Source organism: Trifolium pratense, linkage group LG2 (genome assembly GCF_020283565.1).
Source record: "Trifolium pratense cultivar HEN17-A07 linkage group LG2, ARS_RC_1.1, whole genome shotgun sequence".
Taxonomy (NCBI): domain Eukaryota; kingdom Viridiplantae; phylum Streptophyta; class Magnoliopsida; order Fabales; family Fabaceae; genus Trifolium; species Trifolium pratense.
Window position 1 is genome coordinate 44,539,137 of NC_060060.1, and position 19,750 is coordinate 44,558,886.

At 32.5% G+C, this 19,750-nt stretch overlaps 3 protein-coding genes across 3 annotated transcripts; 1 reads left to right on the plus strand and 2 right to left on the minus strand.

Moving 5' to 3' along the window:
• Positions 1 to 687: 687 nt before the first annotated feature.
• On the plus strand, positions 688 to 3,699 carry LOC123906175 (feruloyl CoA ortho-hydroxylase F6H1-3-like). The gene is made up of 2 exons (XM_045956028.1): positions 688 to 1,285; positions 2,959 to 3,699. Exons 1-2 carry the CDS (start codon positions 795 to 797, stop codon positions 3,530 to 3,532), a joined length of 1,065 nt encoding a protein of 354 aa, XP_045811984.1. The 5' UTR covers positions 688 to 794; the 3' UTR covers positions 3,533 to 3,699.
• A 1,740-nt stretch (positions 3,700 to 5,439) lies between these two features.
• LOC123906176 (uncharacterized protein PAM68-like) lies at positions 5,440 to 6,246 on the minus strand. Its single transcript, XM_045956029.1, has one exon. The coding sequence runs from the start codon at positions 6,132 to 6,134 to the stop codon at positions 5,580 to 5,582; it is 555 nt and encodes a 184-aa protein (XP_045811985.1). The 5' UTR covers positions 6,135 to 6,246; the 3' UTR covers positions 5,440 to 5,579.
• A 578-nt stretch (positions 6,247 to 6,824) lies between these two features.
• Positions 6,825 to 15,399, minus strand: LOC123904774 (DUF21 domain-containing protein At2g14520-like). The gene is made up of 12 exons (XM_045954393.1): positions 15,144 to 15,399; positions 14,657 to 14,733; positions 12,624 to 12,707; positions 12,419 to 12,532; positions 11,197 to 11,283; positions 10,777 to 10,916; positions 10,595 to 10,682; positions 10,158 to 10,231; positions 9,429 to 9,613; positions 7,953 to 8,206; positions 7,176 to 7,222; positions 6,825 to 7,064 (listed from the first exon to the last, which is right to left on the minus strand). Exons 1-12 carry the CDS (start codon positions 15,397 to 15,399, stop codon positions 6,986 to 6,988), a joined length of 1,485 nt encoding a protein of 494 aa, XP_045810349.1. The 3' UTR covers positions 6,825 to 6,985.
• Positions 15,400 to 19,750: the final 4,351 nt, after the last annotated feature.

Below are 19,750 nucleotides of genomic sequence, written 5' to 3' on the forward strand. Positions count from 1 at the left end.
AAAAAAAATGTCTTTCGTTCGCGGGTATCGCCACCTGGCTTAATCCGGAAAACTATTTCAGGAATAGAACAAAATAATATAGCGCACATTAGAAAAGAGAGTACCCCCTTTATAATATAATAAGAGAGGCCATCTGCGTCCTTTTTCATAGATGCAGCAATCCTCACTCGACAGCTCGAAAGAGAATACTTATCATTCTAGATCAGTAATATCTGACCTGAATGGTCTCACGGTGTTCTTACCTATCAAGTAATCAAAATATGAAACAAATACTTTGTCCCCTCCAAATTTAACACCATTAAAGTTTGATAAGGATAGATTTTGCTCCTTTTTTTATCTCTACTCAAATTATTGAAGCATGTCTATGTAACATTAGTTAAAAAATCAAATCAATAAAGTTATTTTAAAATTTATGTAGTCAATTTCTTAAAAAAGAAATATATAAAAATACTCTTCTCAATATTACATGCTTAGGTGGAAAATTTCTCATTCTGGCCCCTCACTTTCTCACCTATCCCTATTTTTCCATTTTTGCCCTTCGTCAAAAAATTCGGAACGTGTTTTCCGAATTTTTTTTGCCTTTAAAAACATCTTCGAAATGTGTTTTCCGAATTTTTTTCAAATTTAAACTAAAAAAATTTGAAAAACACATTCCGAATTTTTTGACAAGGCAAAAATGGAAAAACAGGGGTAGGTGAGAAAGTGAGCGGATGTGATGAGAAATTTTCGCTTCACTGCTTGTTATTATTCCAACTTCCAAGTTCTCAAATCCCAATCAATACTATCCTTAAATCATGTCCACCACACCAACAAATCTCATAGATTTCTTGGTTAACCAAGCTAATGGTGTAAAAGGTCTTGCTGATCTAAATCTCCCTAATGTTCCTCCCCAATATTTCCAACCAATTCAAGCTAGATTAAACAAATCCAAAATTATCCCACAAGACTCAGAACAATCAATACCCATCATTGATTTCACAAACTGGGATGACCCAGAAGTTCAAGATTCAATTTTTAGTGCTGCAACTAACTGGGGTTTCTTCCAAATTGTGAATCATGGGATACCCATTAATTTACTTGATGATCTTAAAGCTTCTGTCCACAGATTCTTTGAATTACCAGTTAAGGTGAAGAAATCTGTGAAAGAGAATTCACCTCCTGAAGTTGTGAGGTTAGGCACTAGTTTTAGCCCTCATGCTGAGTCAGTGCTGGAGTGGAAGGATTACCTACAGCTTGTGTATGCTTCAGTGGAGACAATTCATTCATATTGGCCTGCTGTATGCAAGTAAGTAATATACTTCTCTTTGTCTATGATTTGCTTTGTGCATCACCTGAAATTGAATTTATAATTTATGTGATGTCATGTCATCTGTTTTCATGAAATTTAACTTTTTAGGATTTTAACATATAGAATATGAAATGCTGGATTATTATTGGTATTAACCCTCTGAGACCTAGGGGAATGAGATCCGGTAATTTACAGTTGGACCGCGAGGTAAGTAAAACTTAGTTATGAAGTGTTCCCTCTAGAAACAAACCGGAGTTATAGTATGTGTTCACCTTAAACACAAGGTTAATACAAAAGGTGAGCTGCCCTAGAGAGTTCTAAAGCCCTCTAGAAAAATGATTGTTACAATGCACTGTTTACAATAGGAATAATGGATCTAGCCCCTTTTCCCTCCTAAGTGCCTCATTTTATAGTCCATCATTTCTTGACCTAATGGGCTTTCCTTAGATTGGGATGTCAAGCCCAATAAGCTACGGCCATGATTACATACGCAGCTCGTCCGTACACGTGGAGTTGACACACGTAACTCACGTGTAGATCACGTGGAGCTGACACACGCGTAGCTCATGTCATTCCCACTGTTTACAATAGGAATAATGGATCTAGCCCCTTTTCCCTCCTAAGTGCCTCATTTTATAGTCCATCATTTCTTGACCTAATGGGCTATCCTTAGATTGGGATGTCAAGCCCAATAAGCTACGGCCCAGATTACATACGCAGCTCGTGCGTACACGTGGAGTTGACACACGTAACTCACGTGTAGATCACGTGGAGCTGACACACGCGTAGCTCATGTCATTCGTCTGTGTAGGTCACGTGGAGCTGAGGTACGCATAGCTTATGTCACTGTTTCTCCATACAGAACGCATGGCAGGCCAAGACGAGGTCTCATTGACTTGCATAGTTGATCTAAAACTTGAGCTCAACATGACCTGGATGGCCAAGATGAGCTTATTGTGTTGAGGTGGAGCTCAGGGTAGAGTTGGGCGGTGGCTGGCGATGGAGCACATAATAACTTGTGCGGTTGAAGTGTAACAGAGTACATGCGGTATAATCCCCCATTCCAGTCCAGAATGAAATTGTATTTTTGGGAAGAGATGATAGGATTGGAAAAATTACCATTTTATTTGCGGACAATTGTTTATGTAACAGAGAAGAATATGTAAACAATGATATCTGAATGTTTTTTAAATCATAAACTGTATTATTGTACCCTTTTGTGCTTATTGCGGAGAAAATAATTGGTACACTTTTCTACAAACATACATTTATTTGGCTACTTGATAATGTGCTTAAAAATAAAGATAAACAAATTTATGATTTAACACATTACAAAATCTAATCTGATATATTAATAAATAATAATAGTAATCAAATTTATTTATATTAACTTAAGTAAGCTTATTAGGTAGGCCTAAAATGCTTTTTTTTAATATGGCTTGTAACCTTGTCTTTTTAGTTCAATAGGCTTTTAAAAAAGCCTTTGACCTTGCCTATTTAAAAAGGTCTGACCAAGACGGATGTAGGCAAGGTCATAGGCCACAGATGGTCGACCTTACCTATTTCTCACTCCTAAGTACAATGATATAAACTTATAATTGCTTGTAATTTCTTTTGAATATGTGAAAATAAATATTGATATCAATCTTCATTGACTATCTTATTTGCAGGGATGAAGCACTAGAATATATGAAACATGCTGAAGCTTTTATTAGAAAATTACTTAAGGTGCTTCTTAAGAAACTAAATGTGAATGAGTTAGACAAAGAAAGAGAACAAACCCTAATGGGTGCAATGATATTAAGCTTCAATTACTACCCAGCTTGTCCTGAACCTGAACTAGTAGCAGGAGTATGTCCTCATTCTGATATATCATCTATCACTGTTCTTCTACAAGATGATATTGGTGGACTTTATTTAAGAGACAAAGATGGTAATAGTTGGATCAATGTTCCTCCTGTTAATGGAGCATTGGTGATCAACATTGGAGATGTGCTACAGATAATGAGCAATGGAAGATACAAAAGTATAGAGCATAGAGTGGTTGCTAATAGAAATAAGACTAGGATCTCCATGCCAATATTTGTTAACCCTACACCTGATAGTGTCATTGGCCCTTTACCAGAAATGTTGGAGAATGGGGATGAGCCACAGTATAAACAAGTTGTGTTTTCTGACTATTTCAAATATTTCTTCAGCAAAGGTCATGATGGGAAGAAAACTATTGAATTTGCAAAGATATGATGATTTGTTCTCATGAGTATTGATTGAAGCATGGTAGGTAGTCTTGTTGGTGTAGAAAGATATGAGAAATATTTGTGTATTTTATGTGTGTTTCAAGTACAAGCAAAATCTTCTATTTATACTGTAGGATTGAAAACAAAGAAATAAAGAAAATAATTACACATAAAGACTAATTAATCCTAACATAATTACAATATAAATTACAATAATGAGAGATTTATAACATATCATAACATCCCCTAAAACTGAAGTGGGTGGAGTTTTGTGGACAAATTAGCAGGTTGATCAAAATTACCAATGGAGATAAGATGAAGTTTTCCATGAAGATGATGGTGGTTAATGAAGTGACAATCAATTTCAATATGTTTTGTTCACTCATGGAAAGCATTGTTGTGGACATTTTGAATGATACTATTATTGTTACAATAAGATTTGTCCAGAAAGGCTAAGATGTCTCTAAATCGGCAAAAAGCTAACAAAACCATACTGTACCAACAAAACAAAAAAACCATAATATCTCATAAATCGTTTCAGAAAGAGCGCGTTATTATGCTTTTGTGCTAGAACGGGCTATCAAAGTTTGTTTCTTGCTAAGCCGGTAATCTCCTAGGAAAATTATTTAAAAAAAAAAACTTGTGGTGTATCGAAGATCACTATGGATCACAACCTAATCGAAGTCAGAGTAGGCTTTGAGATTCAATGAGGATGCAACTAAGTACCCATAATATATCGAATAATTTAGAGGATATCAACATAATCGGTGGTACCAGAGGAGGCCATGAACTGTGAGGTAAATCAAGCTACCTACGAGCTGCCGACTTGAGCCGGAGTAAATCCAACATTGGGTTCTAGAGGAGTATTTTCAATTTTACCATCAATGAGACATGTTCGAGAAACAAGAACAAAAGTGTTAGAAATAACATAAAATCATTGATGTAGCTCTATCCTAACAACTTAAGTTTTTGGGATAATCAGTTATTTGATATGGTATCAGAGCCTCTATGACTAAGTGGTCTAGATTTCGATCCTCACTCACCTCATTTTCTAATTAAAAAGTGGAATTTAAGCATATGATAGGTGGGCCTATGCATTATCCACGCTTCAAGCCCAAGTGAGGTCTTGCGTGATGAGGCGTGTTAAAAATAATATAAAATCATTCATGTGACTCTATCCTAACAGCTTAAGCATTTTGGATAATCAGTTATTTGACAATAAAAAAAATACTTAGCTTGTGAGAGAAATCTGACCGAGTGATCTTTACTTTTCTTTTACTTGTAATTATTTTTTTTTTAAACTTGGTGTCCGGCCCTATGACCGACTAATCCAATGAGACCAATTTCACCGCCCACTTGCGGGTCCCATTGAAAGCCAGAGATTTTTTTTTTCCTGTATGATATTTGCCAACACCACTAGACCAACCCGAAGTGGGTTTACTTGTAATTATATTGTGGTCATTCATCATATTACTTTTGTTTTACTTGTAATTCTATCGATCATTCATCAAATCATTGAAAAAAGATATTCAACAAATAAAATTGCTAGCAAAATGGTTGTCACTAAGAATGATCTTGTTAAAAAAAAAAATCAAACTTGATTTTGCTAGCGAGACCTCCATCGTTTTTCTTTATAAACATTCTTGACAAAATTCTCAGACATATATTCATGCATATATTAAAGGAAAACAACACTACTTAAAAATATAAGATCGGCATCCATATCTAGCAAAAGTGAAACTCAAGTTTCCATTACCTATTATAAGAACGTTACCAATATCAACTTAAACTACTAGTATATTACACTTGCAACACGTGCAAAAATGTGATTAATTAAGTTAATCGAGTAAATATTAATTTAATCCACGATTAAAATTATAATTAATTCAACTACATAATTAATCACAAATATCATTGTGGTCTAAATTAACCATCTATTCAACTGAATTAACTACGATATAATATTACATGTGATTAACAAAATGGGGTAGCGAAAAATTGCATGTTTATAAAACATTTTTGTATCATCAATAATAATGGCGCTAGCTACGAATTTAATCATCACTTACATCCTCTTGTTGCCACATCTCAACCCAATTCTTCTCAATTTCTTGAAACCCAAGCAAAGTACCTTCTCTCTCAGCATCCAAACTACTAGAAAGTACACCATATGCAATTCCAAGTGAAGAAGCTCCAAAAGTTATAAGAGTTGTCATAAATGGTACCCATAAAGGACCATTCCATATTTCTCTTTCTTTTAACTCACCATAAAGATGCAAAAATGATAATCCTAATGCCATTGGAACTAAAACACTAAACAATATTCTACCTATTATTCTATACATAACTACTTTAGGAAGCTCATCCTCTTCATCATTATTCTTTTTGTTGGGATTCTTCATGATAGTAACATCATTATTATTTTTATTTGTTGATGATGGTTTTCTTGTATTGGAGAAGCCTTTTGCACTTGCTTGTGGTTTCAATGTGGTTAATTGGTAGTTGAATTTTTTTGATGTTTTGGGGTGAAAAATTGGTAATTTTGGTTTGAATGGAGAATGTTTTGAGAAATGGAGAGATGGGTTTGATGCAAAAATTAGAGTTTTCATGGTATCTTTTGTGTGATAATGTGTTGAATTTGGTTATTTGTTGTTGGTTTTGTATGGAGATATTTTTAGTGAGATGTATCTTATCCTAAATGTTAATGAATGGTCATGAAATGAAACTCATCGCTCTATTATCCTTATCTTAAACTTTTTTTTTGGGTTGTGCTTTATTTGGTTGAGGTACTGATTTTGATTTACAAAACACATAAGAATGGAGTTAATTAGATAAGTTGTACTTTTGACCAGCTTAACTTTCACAAACTTGCAATTTTAACCTCTTAACTTTTAAAATAACACTTTCGACACTTTAACTTTGACAAACTTACAATTTTGGTTCTCTGACCAAATTAACGCATATGTGGCAAATGACTTACACACCACGTCAGCATATATCGCCACGTGGACAATGACTCATATCTCATGTGAGTCATTGTCCACGTGTCAAGATATGCCGATGTGGCAAATGAGTCACTTGCCACATGTGCGTTGACTTGGTCAAAATCAATGGGGTCATCCTTTTGCAAAATGGACTAAAGTTAGGTGGTCAAAATTGAAAGTTTGTGAAAGTTAGGGAGACCAAAAGTACTATTTTAAAAGACAAGAGGGCAAAATTGTAAATTTATAAAAGTTAGGAGGCCAAAAGTACAATTTAACCTATAAAAGATAATGTAACAATTTAGATGAATGTAGTAAAAAAAAAAAGTAAAGCACATTTTGGAATTGTTACTGTTTGCTGTTTTTAGTATATATCTAAAAAACAAAAAGCATAACATTGTAACAAATGTATCCACAAATGAAATCTTAATTAATTGAGAGTAAATAATAAAGTAAATATTTGTTAGCTAGAAAGTTGTTCAACGACGACTGGATCCAAATGTTCTTCTTGATGATCTTGATTGTGATCTATGTGATTGTTGCAGGTTAATTCTAATGCTGAAAATAAGAAAAAGTTGAAACAAGAAATTTGTTATTGTTTTATTTGGGTAAGGGAAAAAATTAGAAATAAATATGATACCAATGGGAATTCAATAGGAATTTACTCACTTCTTTTGAAGGTGAACATATTCATCAGTTTCATCCAATATGTCTCCCTTGTAAAGCAAAACAACAACATATAAAATCAGCATCAATGGTGCATGGTAGAAAATAGTATTACTGAAAATATATATTATAATTATAACACCAAAAAAAATTGAATTATTATAAATAGAAACTTGAGAAAGTCATGTAAGTACTTTTTTTTTTTTTGGGTACATACATGCAAGTACAATTTTAGTTGGTAGTTGTAAAGGTCTTAAATTAATAGTGGCCGTAGTGTCTCTATGAACAAAATTCAGTTGGTAGAGATATTGTAATAAATTGGAACTCATAATTTTTCAACTATTCACCTTAAATAGTAAAATTTATCTGATCATGGTCGCATTAAAGATTTTTCAATTTCAGCTGTTACGAATGTCATGTTATGGATTGTAGTCCTCGCAGTGTGAATTAATCACAAAAATTGAAATGTAGGGGTCTAGATTAGAATATCTCCGAGAGAAATAATTGTTAGCCACAACATCAAATATTACATGTTAGGCATACACACATTGAATGAAAACAATTAAAAAGAAAATGATTAAAGTGATATTCATTAATGTGACTATCTTATTTTGATTTATGCGTGTGCGCCTAAATTTTGTGTCTATGTAAAAGTATCCCTTCACGAGATTCTTCAATTCTCCGTGCTAATGTATGTGAGTCTAAACACTAACAAAATTTAGAAAGAAAAAAAATATTAGCATGATTTGTCAAAGAATAAAATAAAAGTACTATGCTAACCTGTAATAACTCCTCCATAAGATCCTCCATTGTAATGATACCAATAGCCTCATCATGCATAACACCAGAATTAAGAGACATTATTTGTTCATGTGTCATACATCCAATTTCTTGATCCCATTGCTTTGATTCTTGTCCAACATCATTGTCTAGTACCATCATATTTTCTAATGTTGGACTATGAAATTCCACATCACTTGATTCCGGAATTGAACTTCTCTGACTCATTTCCAGTACATAGGAAGAATTTGATTCTGCATATTTCATATTCACAAACATAGTTTATACATTTTATTATAATATTAACCAACATTTTCCAGAAAAAAAAAATGTTTCAAGGAATTAATTCATCTTAATAAAACCATCTTTACTCCCTTTTTATTAGTAGCTTTAGTAGTTTTTAGATAGGGTGCGTTTGATCCGCTAAAAAACAGGAGACTTGACAAGATAACTTTTGTTGTATCCTGTTTGATTTGAAACTGAGTATGGTACTAGACAAATTAGGTAGCAAGGGACCGGACAAAAACAAGATTTTTTGTTCCTCACTAAATCACGGGGACAACTTTTTGTCTACGGTACAACTATAAAACATACGAAAATACCCATTTTATTTTCGAATATAAAAATATTATCGTCATATATCTCTCCGATACAGTTTTGTCATGTCATGTATTATCTCGTTCTATGTACTGTTCTGTACAATCCTTGCTGTTTTGCGAATCAAACGCACCCATATATTAAGAAAAATATAAAGCGCAATTAATGTGTATATTTTAAAATTTTACTAAATTATCCTTTATAAAAAAAATATGGTAAATTATGTGTTTCACTTTGAAGAAAAAATTTGTACCAAATTATATGTCGTTTTACAATACTAATGAAGCATTAAATGTTATTTTTCCTATTATACCCTTAATTATTTATTACTCTCTATTCTTTCAATTTTTCAATTTATCTTTCTCATACAATTAATGAAGGGTAATTTTGTAAACTAACTCATAATTTCTCTTTTCCATACAATATTAATTATATTTCTTAATATGCGTAAAAGTACCAAAGTAACATATATTGTGGTACGGATGGACTAGTATAAATATTAATAAAGGGTATGTTAGAAAGAAAAAAAATGAAAAAAACCCTAATAAATGTATTTAAGAATTTGAAAAGGTACTTATATTCAAGGGCAAGTTTTTTCCGAATGAGCTGTGCTATTTACGGTGAATACCATTATAACGAAATTATTGCGAATGAATTGTGAGTGTACCCTATATGTATAATTAGGGTATAATTAGGGGAAAATATAGTACTCCCAAAATATAAGGGAAAATTAGTCAAAGAAAATTGATGTATTTGGTTAAGAATTTGAACTAAATACATCAACTTTGGTTGACCAATTTTCCCTTATATTTTTGGACGGAGGGAGTATGTTGTTTGATTTGATATGATACTATGTGAAAAAATTGTGTAAGATGTTACCTCCAATATTAATTTGAGCTTGATTTGATTCTTTATTAGTTATTATATTCAAAAATATAGGTGAATCCACAGCATGAGCTTCATTGCTTTCTGTTTCCATTTTTCCCTTCAAAACAACGGCCATATGGCTATGACCTTTCTTGAATTGATTCAATATCTCATATAGTGGCCAACTTTCATATACCCTGTTGTAAATCATGCAATTAGTATATTAGTAATAATTCAAAGCATGATTATCGAATCAAGATTCAAATCTTAAATTCGGAAGACCTATTTTTTGAGTCATAATCGGTACACATTGCCAAGTTTCCTGGGTTACTGAATATAAATGTGGTTGGACACGCTCATCTTATGAACTAATTTTTGAGTGCGAGATCCAATTTCATTTAACAAGATTCATGTCAAGATAGATAAAATGCCATTCTATCGGGTTACCACGCAAACAAAAATAATTCACATTTGTTGTCATTTCATATATAACCTTCACGGATTCCCTCAACATCCTTAACGGCAATTCTTCCCTTCCTTCTCTTCTCACTCCCCGGGTTTAGCTCCCGACTGGAGGGAGAGGGGCAAGGCATTAGGGATTGCAGCTTTCGTCTCCAGTAATGGACACACTAGAGATTCGTATCAATTGGGTTTAGTTTAGTATCGAATCAAGATAATGCCATGATTTTGAGTCTAAAATAACATTTGTCTTATAAAATTTAGTCATACTAGTTGTCTTACCTAGGAATTTTCCTGATAATCAAATTCTTGATTGGTGTCTCATCCTCTGGTCTGCAGAAGATTAAATTCTTAACCTATGCAAAAGAATTAATTGTTTAGTAACATTATATGAATATGAATATATGATATAATTATAAACAATGTTGAGAAAAGTAGCAGATAACAGATAAATTAATTGATACTAGATGAATTTATGTGAGAAAATGATCATTACTGAGCAGAGTATTTGCCAGCACTAATTGATGCAATCAATTATGACTACTGCAGTTCACATCCACAGCCGTGCGCGGATGCGGATGCGGTAGCTGCCACACAATAAGAGCTACCACAACCGATACGTTGCGGCCACATCATCTAACACATGCAGTTTAAAATTCAAATAATAGAAATTACATAAATTCATTACATTCATCATATTTTATTCTTCAATTACTTACCAAGATGAGGCCAATAATATTTCTGGGATTGCCAGAATGAATAGGTACTCTACTGTGACCTTTACTCATTATTTGTGTCATTGTATGCCTGATGAAGACAATTAACTTCATTTAATCATTACAGATTGAAAAGAAAATTTATATAAATGACTTAAAATTTAAGAGTAATGACATATTATTACATGTCTAATTTGGAATTTATATCAAGAGAAAAAGTTTCAGATATGTGTGTCATTGCATCTATAGCTGTCTTCTGAGTCAAATCCATAGCACCTGTGATTATAGAAGTTTCATGATGTGACAATTCTCCACCCTTCCCTGCCTGCATATGAATATTTTAGCTACTTGCTTATCACTTATGATCAAGGACATGTTTGGATTAATTTTTTGAGCTTTTTTTCTTGGAATAGGAACTTTTGAGACTATTCCAGAGAGCTTATGAAAAGAGTTTATAACATTTTCATAAGTTCTTCGGGATAGCTTATGAAACAAGATATAGCTTATAACATTTACATAATAAGTGCTTATTCTATAAGCTTTTTAATTAAGTTGTTTATCAAAACATGGCTTTAGTCCAAATAGAATATATTAGGGGGGAAAACCTGATCTGCATGCAAGTCTACAAATGTCTTCAACTCTGATCTTCTTAAAATAACTGAATGTTCTTTTCCTAGAGCCCAATCCAGCAGCTGTCAAAATATAAAGAGACTTAGAAATATTAATCTTTTTATAACTATGTAATAGGCAGGCACACAAAAATTCATCGTCTTTAGTAGTAACTAATCTCTGTCGAGATATCTATTGGACAGACAATGTTTAAAACTGGTCCACACGACCACACTTAACTTGATTTTCTCATACACAACAGTCAATGATTGAACTCCTAACCATTTGCAAAAAATGTCCGAGTCCCTTATCATTTAGACCAACCACTTGTTGTTTGTATCTATGTTCATGTCTGCGTTAGTACTTTTTTTTGGCTAAATTGCATCTTTGTCCAAGTCAACACACATGGACAGTGACTCACATGTCATGTTAGCATTTCATAGGAGTCATTGTCCACGTGTGGTTTGGCTTGCTGACAAGGCATATGAGTCATTGTCCATGTGTGCGTTGACTTGATCAAAATTAGTGGGGTCAGCCTTTGACAAAAGGGGCTATAGTTAGGAGGCCAAAAGTGTCATTATGAAAGTTAGGGGGCCAAAATCGCAAATTCGTAAAAATTAGAGAGTCAAAAGTGCAATTTAACCTACTTGTTTTTTCTCTCTTAACCCTTCTGTTCTTCGGGAAAATAGACCCCGATGATCCAAAGTTTAAGCGAGAAGTAAATAGTTTGTTCAACAATTGTTCCAAACCTTAACTGAAGTTCATTAACCTTATTAACCAACCATTTGAGTCTAAACTCTTGTTCTGCCGGTGTCCTTTACAAATTTAATACATAACATTGGCTAGATATAATTAATAGGGTTAATGATATCGTGCCAGTTTAACAAGTGGTCCATCGTGAACCAATGCTTAAAATCATCATAAATCCTAACAATTGTCGATAATATTTTTTAAAAATAAAATTACGACCCTGCTCATTTTTACAGTAAAAAAATGACATTATTAACGTCAATTTAGTACGAGTCACGTCTTTATTATATGTTTTTTTAATCAAACCGATGTCAATTAAGTCATTATTTTAATCATAAATGAAAATTACCATTAAATTATACTTTCAACGTATATTGTCGATAATATTTTGAATACTGTTCCACCATGAACCACTTAATGAAGTGGTCCATATTAGAATTTACAACGTACAACAAGCATATTATTTACCTTACTAGCTGGATAAGTTATTGGGAAGAAGATCAACAGAAGCAAATGAGTAAAAGGAGCCAATTTTGCTCCAAAAGAAAGTCCATATCTAGAGCATACAGCTTGAGGTAAAATCTGAAATAACATGTATGATATAAGTTAAATTCAAGAAAAACTGGATTTATTATATAATAAATGTAACTTCATTTATTGAAACAAACATTACCTCTGCAAATACAGTCACCAATGGTGCTGATATAAGAATAGTAAACCATGATGGTATGATTGTGTCCATAAAAATTGGCAGTGCCTTCAACAGAAACATTTAGGATCAGTTTTTGGTCAATGATGTAAATAAAATATCATTTATAATCTTGCAAAGGTAAATGGAAAGAGTAATACAAGTAGAATATTTGAGGATCCAATTCGTGCGATTAAAATTTGGAGACCAAAATTGTACAATTGAATAGATAACGTACTTGTAGACTATTCGTCAAAAAAAAAAAGTACTTGTGGACTAAACTTGCAATTTAGCCTAAGTTAAACTTCTATAACATGATTAACTAACATAGTATATAGATGTGGTATGCGCATATATATACTATTTTAAAATCTGGTATGTTTATGAATGTTAGAATGAGAGATACACAAATAGGAAAAGAGAAAGAGACGACTAGGGTTTCAATAGAATATTATTGCATTGCTTAACATTACAAAAGGTTATTGGAGAGAATATATAATAAAACCTAGACTATTATTTTATAATAAAACCTAATGGACTCTAAACTAATAGGCCTAATAGGCCCAATAACATAGACTATTATTTTATTATCTAACACCTACTCTCAAACTCATGATGCATCAACAAGAAGCATTATGAGTTTGTCAAACAAAATACGAAAATAAAATAAACTACCAAATAAAATAAACTTCTAACATCACCCCTCAAGCTAAAGCTTACTAAGCTTTAAGCTTGTTACAAATTAGCCCTGACAACAAATCAACCCAATTAATATCACGATCAACTAAGAGCAGCCATTTACCATCAAGGAGGGGAGAACCAAATCAAATTAATCCAACATCCAATCCAATGCAGTCCAAGCTAACCATAAACAAAATCAATCGAACAAATTCAAACTAAACTAATCATAAGAATCAATAGGGAGAAGTGCAATGCAATCAGAAGAGAAGTGCAATAGAGGGAGAAGTGCAATGCAATCAGAAGAGAAGTGCAATAGGGGGAGAAGTGCAATGCAATCAGAAGAGAAGTGCAATACAATCAGAAGTGCAATAGGGAGAAGTGCAATGCAATCAGAAGAAGTACAATAGGGGGAGAAGTGCAATGCAATCAGAAGAAGTGCAATAGAGGAGAAGTGCAATGCAATCAGTAGAAGTGCAATAGGGGAGAAGTGCAATGCAATCAGAAGTGCAATAGGGGGAGAAGTGCAATGCAATCAGAAGAAGTGCAATAGGGAGAAGTGCAATGCAATCAGAACAAAAGTGCAATACGAGGGAGAAGTGCAATGCAATCAGAAGAAGTGCAATAAGGGGAGAAGTGCAATACAATCAACAAAGAGAACAACACACGACCGGAATCATATTTACTGTCTGTTCCAATATTGCAAACAAAGAACTAAACCATTGCAACAGAGGCACACTAAAACACTTGTTAACGAAAAGTTTCAAATAACCTTTGATTACCTCACGGTGAGAAACCGTTTCAACCAGGAGAACAAAACTAAAAGATGGGATCCCAAAGAGAACAAGCAACAAGGTTGCAAACAAGACAAATTCAATTGTTTCTCATCCAACATAACTAAAGGTGATTACCTCACAATTTGATTGCTACGCCGCAAAAGCAAAACAAATAGCAAACTGATTCCAATCCCAACAAAGCAAAAAAGTATTCTCAAACTTTTGAGAACACAAGCAATGGAAGCGACGACGAACGGTTCAAGGCGGATCAAACCATGCTCTGATACCATGTTAGAATCAGAGATACACAAATAGGAAAAGAGAAAGAGACGGCTAGGGTTTCAATAGAATATTATTGCATTGCTTAACATTACAAAAGGTTATTGGAGAGAATATATAATAAAACCTAATGGACTCTAAACTAATAGGCCTAATAGGCCCAATAACATAGACTATTATTTTATTATCTAAGAATGAAGAATCAACTTAGTGGTAAAAAAGGGTTCAAACAAATTCCTCAAAAAATAGGTGTAAAAATGTGTTATATCACTTGTATACATATACCTCCATAGCCAATGATTTTCCTAGAAGAAGAGTACACAAGACAAAATGTCCATTCTTTACAAATGGTTGAATCCTTTCTGCAAATAAAGTAACACATCAATGCAATTTAAGCATTTATCGTATAAGTGCTTATATATAAGCTATTTCAGTAATAAAAGATAAAATCAAATCTTATGGAAATAAGTTGAAAACAACTTATGAACATGTCATAAGTTGTTTCAATAAGTCGTTTCAAATTGCCTCAAAAGTATTTGTTAAGAAGTCTATTGGTTAGAAATTTCATCATTAATATGTCAAAAAAGAAAAAAAGAAATTTCACATTTAAAATGAATAATTGGAGTGTTCAAAGTTTGAACTCTGATTTTTGCATATATATAATACAACGTTCCTACCAACTGAGCTAAGCTCATAGGAACATCACATCGTATTATATATGCAGGGGATCATGAGCAAAGAATGTAGTGACATATCTAAATAACCAACCAACCTGCATTCTTTTTATCTTTTGGTCTGCCTGCTTTAATGAGAACTTCAAGATCAACTGGATTGTATGACAATATTCCTAAAGCTAAGCCTGATGTAATGCCTGCCAATGACACAATCACTAGACACATAATTAGATACAACCAAAAATTATACTCACAACAAGGATATTCATATTCATGCATTGTGTGAATTAATATTTGATGTATGAAGTGTAGTACTATACTTGTAGAGAATAATAATGGATGCAAGGCTTTCATTTTAAGTGAAATTGTTATGACTAATTCTTGTGTAAGTTACATAATGACAATTAGAAAGTGATAAAAGATAGGTACAAAATTATGTATAGCTTAAGCGGCAAATACTTGAAAGCTTTTCTAGTTGAATAAAGTACAAAAATATCATTGTTGAAATATAAGAATTTACATCTTTGAAACAAAAATTGACAGCCAAGGGAGTTGCTCAAAATTTATTAGATGGGGTGTCATGGAATGGTGATAGGTTGGACTGAATAAGACTTTGCTTAAATAATTTTTATTTGTCAAACTTAGCCTATTATTTGGCAAAAATTTGTCCCCCCCTCTTTTAACCTAGATCACCATTTCTTTTTCTTCTTTTTATCTATCAAAAAAGAGCGGTTTAAAGTCGGTTTTTATTTTAAATCACTCTTTCAAATCGTTTTTTCTTTCTCTTTCAGTTAAATAGGAGTAAGTGATTAACTTTAATTTAGTATAGATCCGATCAATTACGTTAACGTCGTTAAAGTTACAAATTCGGAGAAATGAATATTTCAAGCATGTAGTTTTTGTAGACTTATGCATTTTGCCGGATCTTTGGGCCCATGTGGGTTAGTAACAAAAAATAATTTGATTGACGTAATAATTTTTTTTAGTGAAGACAATAAGGGAAAGTATAACTATATGTGCTAATAAGCTGAATCTTGGTGGAGATTACATAGTAAAGAATAAATGTTAAATAGACAAAATTATTTAGAGGTTGACAATGACTTTCCCTCAGATGAGACAGACACCAACATGTAAATCTTGAATTATATTATACATGAATAGAATTCAATCTTTGTAGGTCAATGCATGTGACAAAGCCTGCCTTATAATTGTAGCTTTTTCAATTATTAGTGAAGACAATATTATAAGTAATAAATTGTCAAATTCTATTTTGTAATTTTTAAATTTTAATTTCAATTCCATTGTGCTTATTGATCAAGAAAAATAAAACTTCCAACAATGACACTTATGTACTTGTAGGTACACCCCCTCTATTTGGGAACCTGTTGGCCAACGTGACCTGGAGGAGGTAAGCAGTGGCTAAGCCCCCCTCCCTCTTAATTACATATACATAATATATCATATATAATTAATATATTATAATTTGTAATTATATCTGTTATTTATCATTTAGATTATATAAATAAGAATTTAATTGATATGTATTTATGGTGTAAAAATATTTATATTGTCGAATAATTATAGGTGTTGAATTATTAAAAATATAGCATTTTAATTAAAAAAAAATAGTTGTTTCAATTGGTAAGAGTTTTGGGTCTCTTAAGTAAGTGATCAAAAGATTGATATTTGGCTCTTGCACATGAACAAAATTCGATTGAGGGGGAAGAACTCATTTTTTGTGCCTCACATATTCCCAGAGACGTTTAGTCATCAGTCACTATTAAACAACAACTTCCTAAAAATCAAGGTTATCAAAACCGAACCGGACCAGTCAGACCGTGAACCGAGCATGAAGACGGTTCGGTTTGGAGCAAAAAACGAACAGCAAGCCGACCGGAAAAAAACTGTTCAGACCAGTTACGAATCGGTTCAAACCGGTGTACCGGCCGGGCGGTTTAGCGGTTCTTGAGTTTTTTTTTTTAATCTGAAAACAAAATGAGAAGGAGGAGGAGGAAATAAAATAATAACGTGTTTCTGAATTTCAAGGAGGTGGAGAAGAAGAAGAAGCAACAAGTAAATATTCATTAATAAAGGAACCATTAAAACATCATGTTTAGAAAATGAAACGAGAAAAATAAGAAGAGGAAAAGAACATGTTGTTTGGAGATTGAATTGGGAAGAGAACAAAATAATGTGGCGGCTGCTTCTTTTTTCCTTTCTTTAGTCAAATACCAATATTAGGGTTAAGAGATATATAAGTGGGCTTGGGTCAAAAATGTTTTTACTATTCATTGGCCCAAATATAAACTACTACTAAAATTTTTAATAATGGATTACTAGTTTTTTTTTTTTTAATAAAAGATTACTATTAGTAACCTATTTTTTTTAGGGAGATTACTAATAACATGTTAGATTGTTAGATAAGAATTGAGTACAACTTTGTAAAAAAAATAAAGAAAGAATTGAATACAAAATATTTAATAATGTGAAATACAAAATATTATGTAATTTTTTGTTTAATATTATTTTATATAATATAAAAAATATTAAAATATATATTTAATTAAAAACGGTTCGACCCGATTGAACCCCGGTCCGACCAATTGAACCTTGAACCGGTAAGTTCACCGGTTTGATGACCGGTCCGGTTCTGACAACCTTGATAAAAATAATACTATAACATAAAAAAAAATTACATGGACTGTGTAACAAAAAAATTTATATTAATTTTTATTATTTTACTATTTTTTGGCCCCCAGTGTACTAAGCTCCTGGATCCGTCACTACGTCCACCGGCTACAACCTCCCTCACTCTTGGGTGTGTTTAGTCTGAAAGGATTAGTGATGTCGTTTATGGGAAATGTGTTAAGTTTTCCACCCTTTTTGTTTCAAGATCCAATGACTAACATAATATGTGTACGATGCTATATTTGAAAACACAAACCCTCAACAAGTTAATGGCATAACTGCTTCATCATCCCTTAAAACGAACCTGAATCAACCTAAAAGGGAGATTGTTCCTCTTCTTATCCTTTTTGGAACCTCGAGACGAAGGAGATTCCGCCCTTCCAGGGCAGTCATGGAACTAACAACCTACCTAGGAATCTGTCTGTGGCTGTTTAAAGAAAATTTGAAGTCATTAGAGAGCAAGACAAACATTTGGCTTGCGTCGAACATGACCAATTAAAGCTTCCACCGACCGTAGTTGAAATATTTTTTAAGGCCTCACATCACAAGTTGCATTTGCAACTATTTTTTAAAAAAAATTGACTACTTGCAACTATTATTTGACCAAAATATGTTAAAAAATACTGATGGTACGTTTGATTCGTAAAACAGCACAGGACAAAACTGTACCGGAGAGATATAGGGCGATAATATTTTATATTCGAAAATAAAATGGGTATTTTCGTATTTTTTATAGTTATACTGTGGACAAAAAGTTGTCTTGTGGTTTAGTGAGGGACAAAAAATCTTGTTTTTGTCCTGTCCCTTGCTGCCTACTTTGTCCAGTTCCATAACCTTTTTCAAATCAAACAGGGTACAACAAAAGTTGTCTTGTCTAGTCCCTTATTTTTTAGCAGATCAAACACACCCTGAGTATAAAATTTCAAATTAAGGAATCAAAATCAAACCATTCTAATTTTTATTTTTTGTTTTCTATAATTTTGACAACTGAATTAATTTTTAATTTCTTGACACGTCTATGACTTTATCAAAGCACAAAGAAAAAAGTGCAAAAAGAAAAAGTAAAAGCCCAAAGAAATTGGCAGGTTTATATGTTCAAGTCCTTTTACTTTCTTCTCTATATAGTGGGCCTAGCATATTGTGATGACAAAAATGGAATAAGATAGAGGTGATGAAAACAACATATATGAATTATGAAGCATAATTATAATTATTTTATAATTTTTTATTTTATGTAATTTTACTATTGACAAAGCCAGCAAATAAACCATGCACAACCTATTGAAGTACATTCTTTATCCTTCTAGCTATGCTTTTGCAAACTCTAATCCAAACTATCTATAGATCGAATAATAATTAACTAACTTTATGTGCTTTTAAAACAAAGACTGAATATCAACATATATTCAGTCAATAATAGCCATAAAACTCAAAGTATTCAGATGAGATTATTCAGACCAACTTTAATACAATGTTCTAAAATTCAAGATACAAAGCAAAATAATCAATTTGTGGCCATTTTTTGTTGCAGTATAGGTAACTCAATTTGTTTGTCTTAACTTACAACCTTAGAGTTTGAAAAAAAAGAAAGAAAAAAAAACAGAGAAGTAACAAGACATATTACTAATGAAAATCCGCTTAATATCAATTATTTCCCACACTTACATCCTAGGATACTTTTTTTTTGGTAATATACAATGCTAATACAATTAAAGTTGTTTGGAGTTGTTTTATAGTATAGCATCGCGTAAAATCCTAAATTGTCAGAGGTATAAATTGTTAAGAAGTTGCACATCGACTGTGAGTTGGCTTGAAAAAAGATTTATAAGTAAGCGACAATCTTCACCTTACAAATCGGTTTTGTAAGATTGAGTTAAGCTTAATTACTCAATTCTAATATGTTATCAGAGTCTCTCGAAAATCCATTGGACCAATCATCATTTATATCCACCTTCCAAGCCGACAATGTATGATATTATGTGCTTTCTTGAGTTAGTTATTGGGATGAGATATGGGT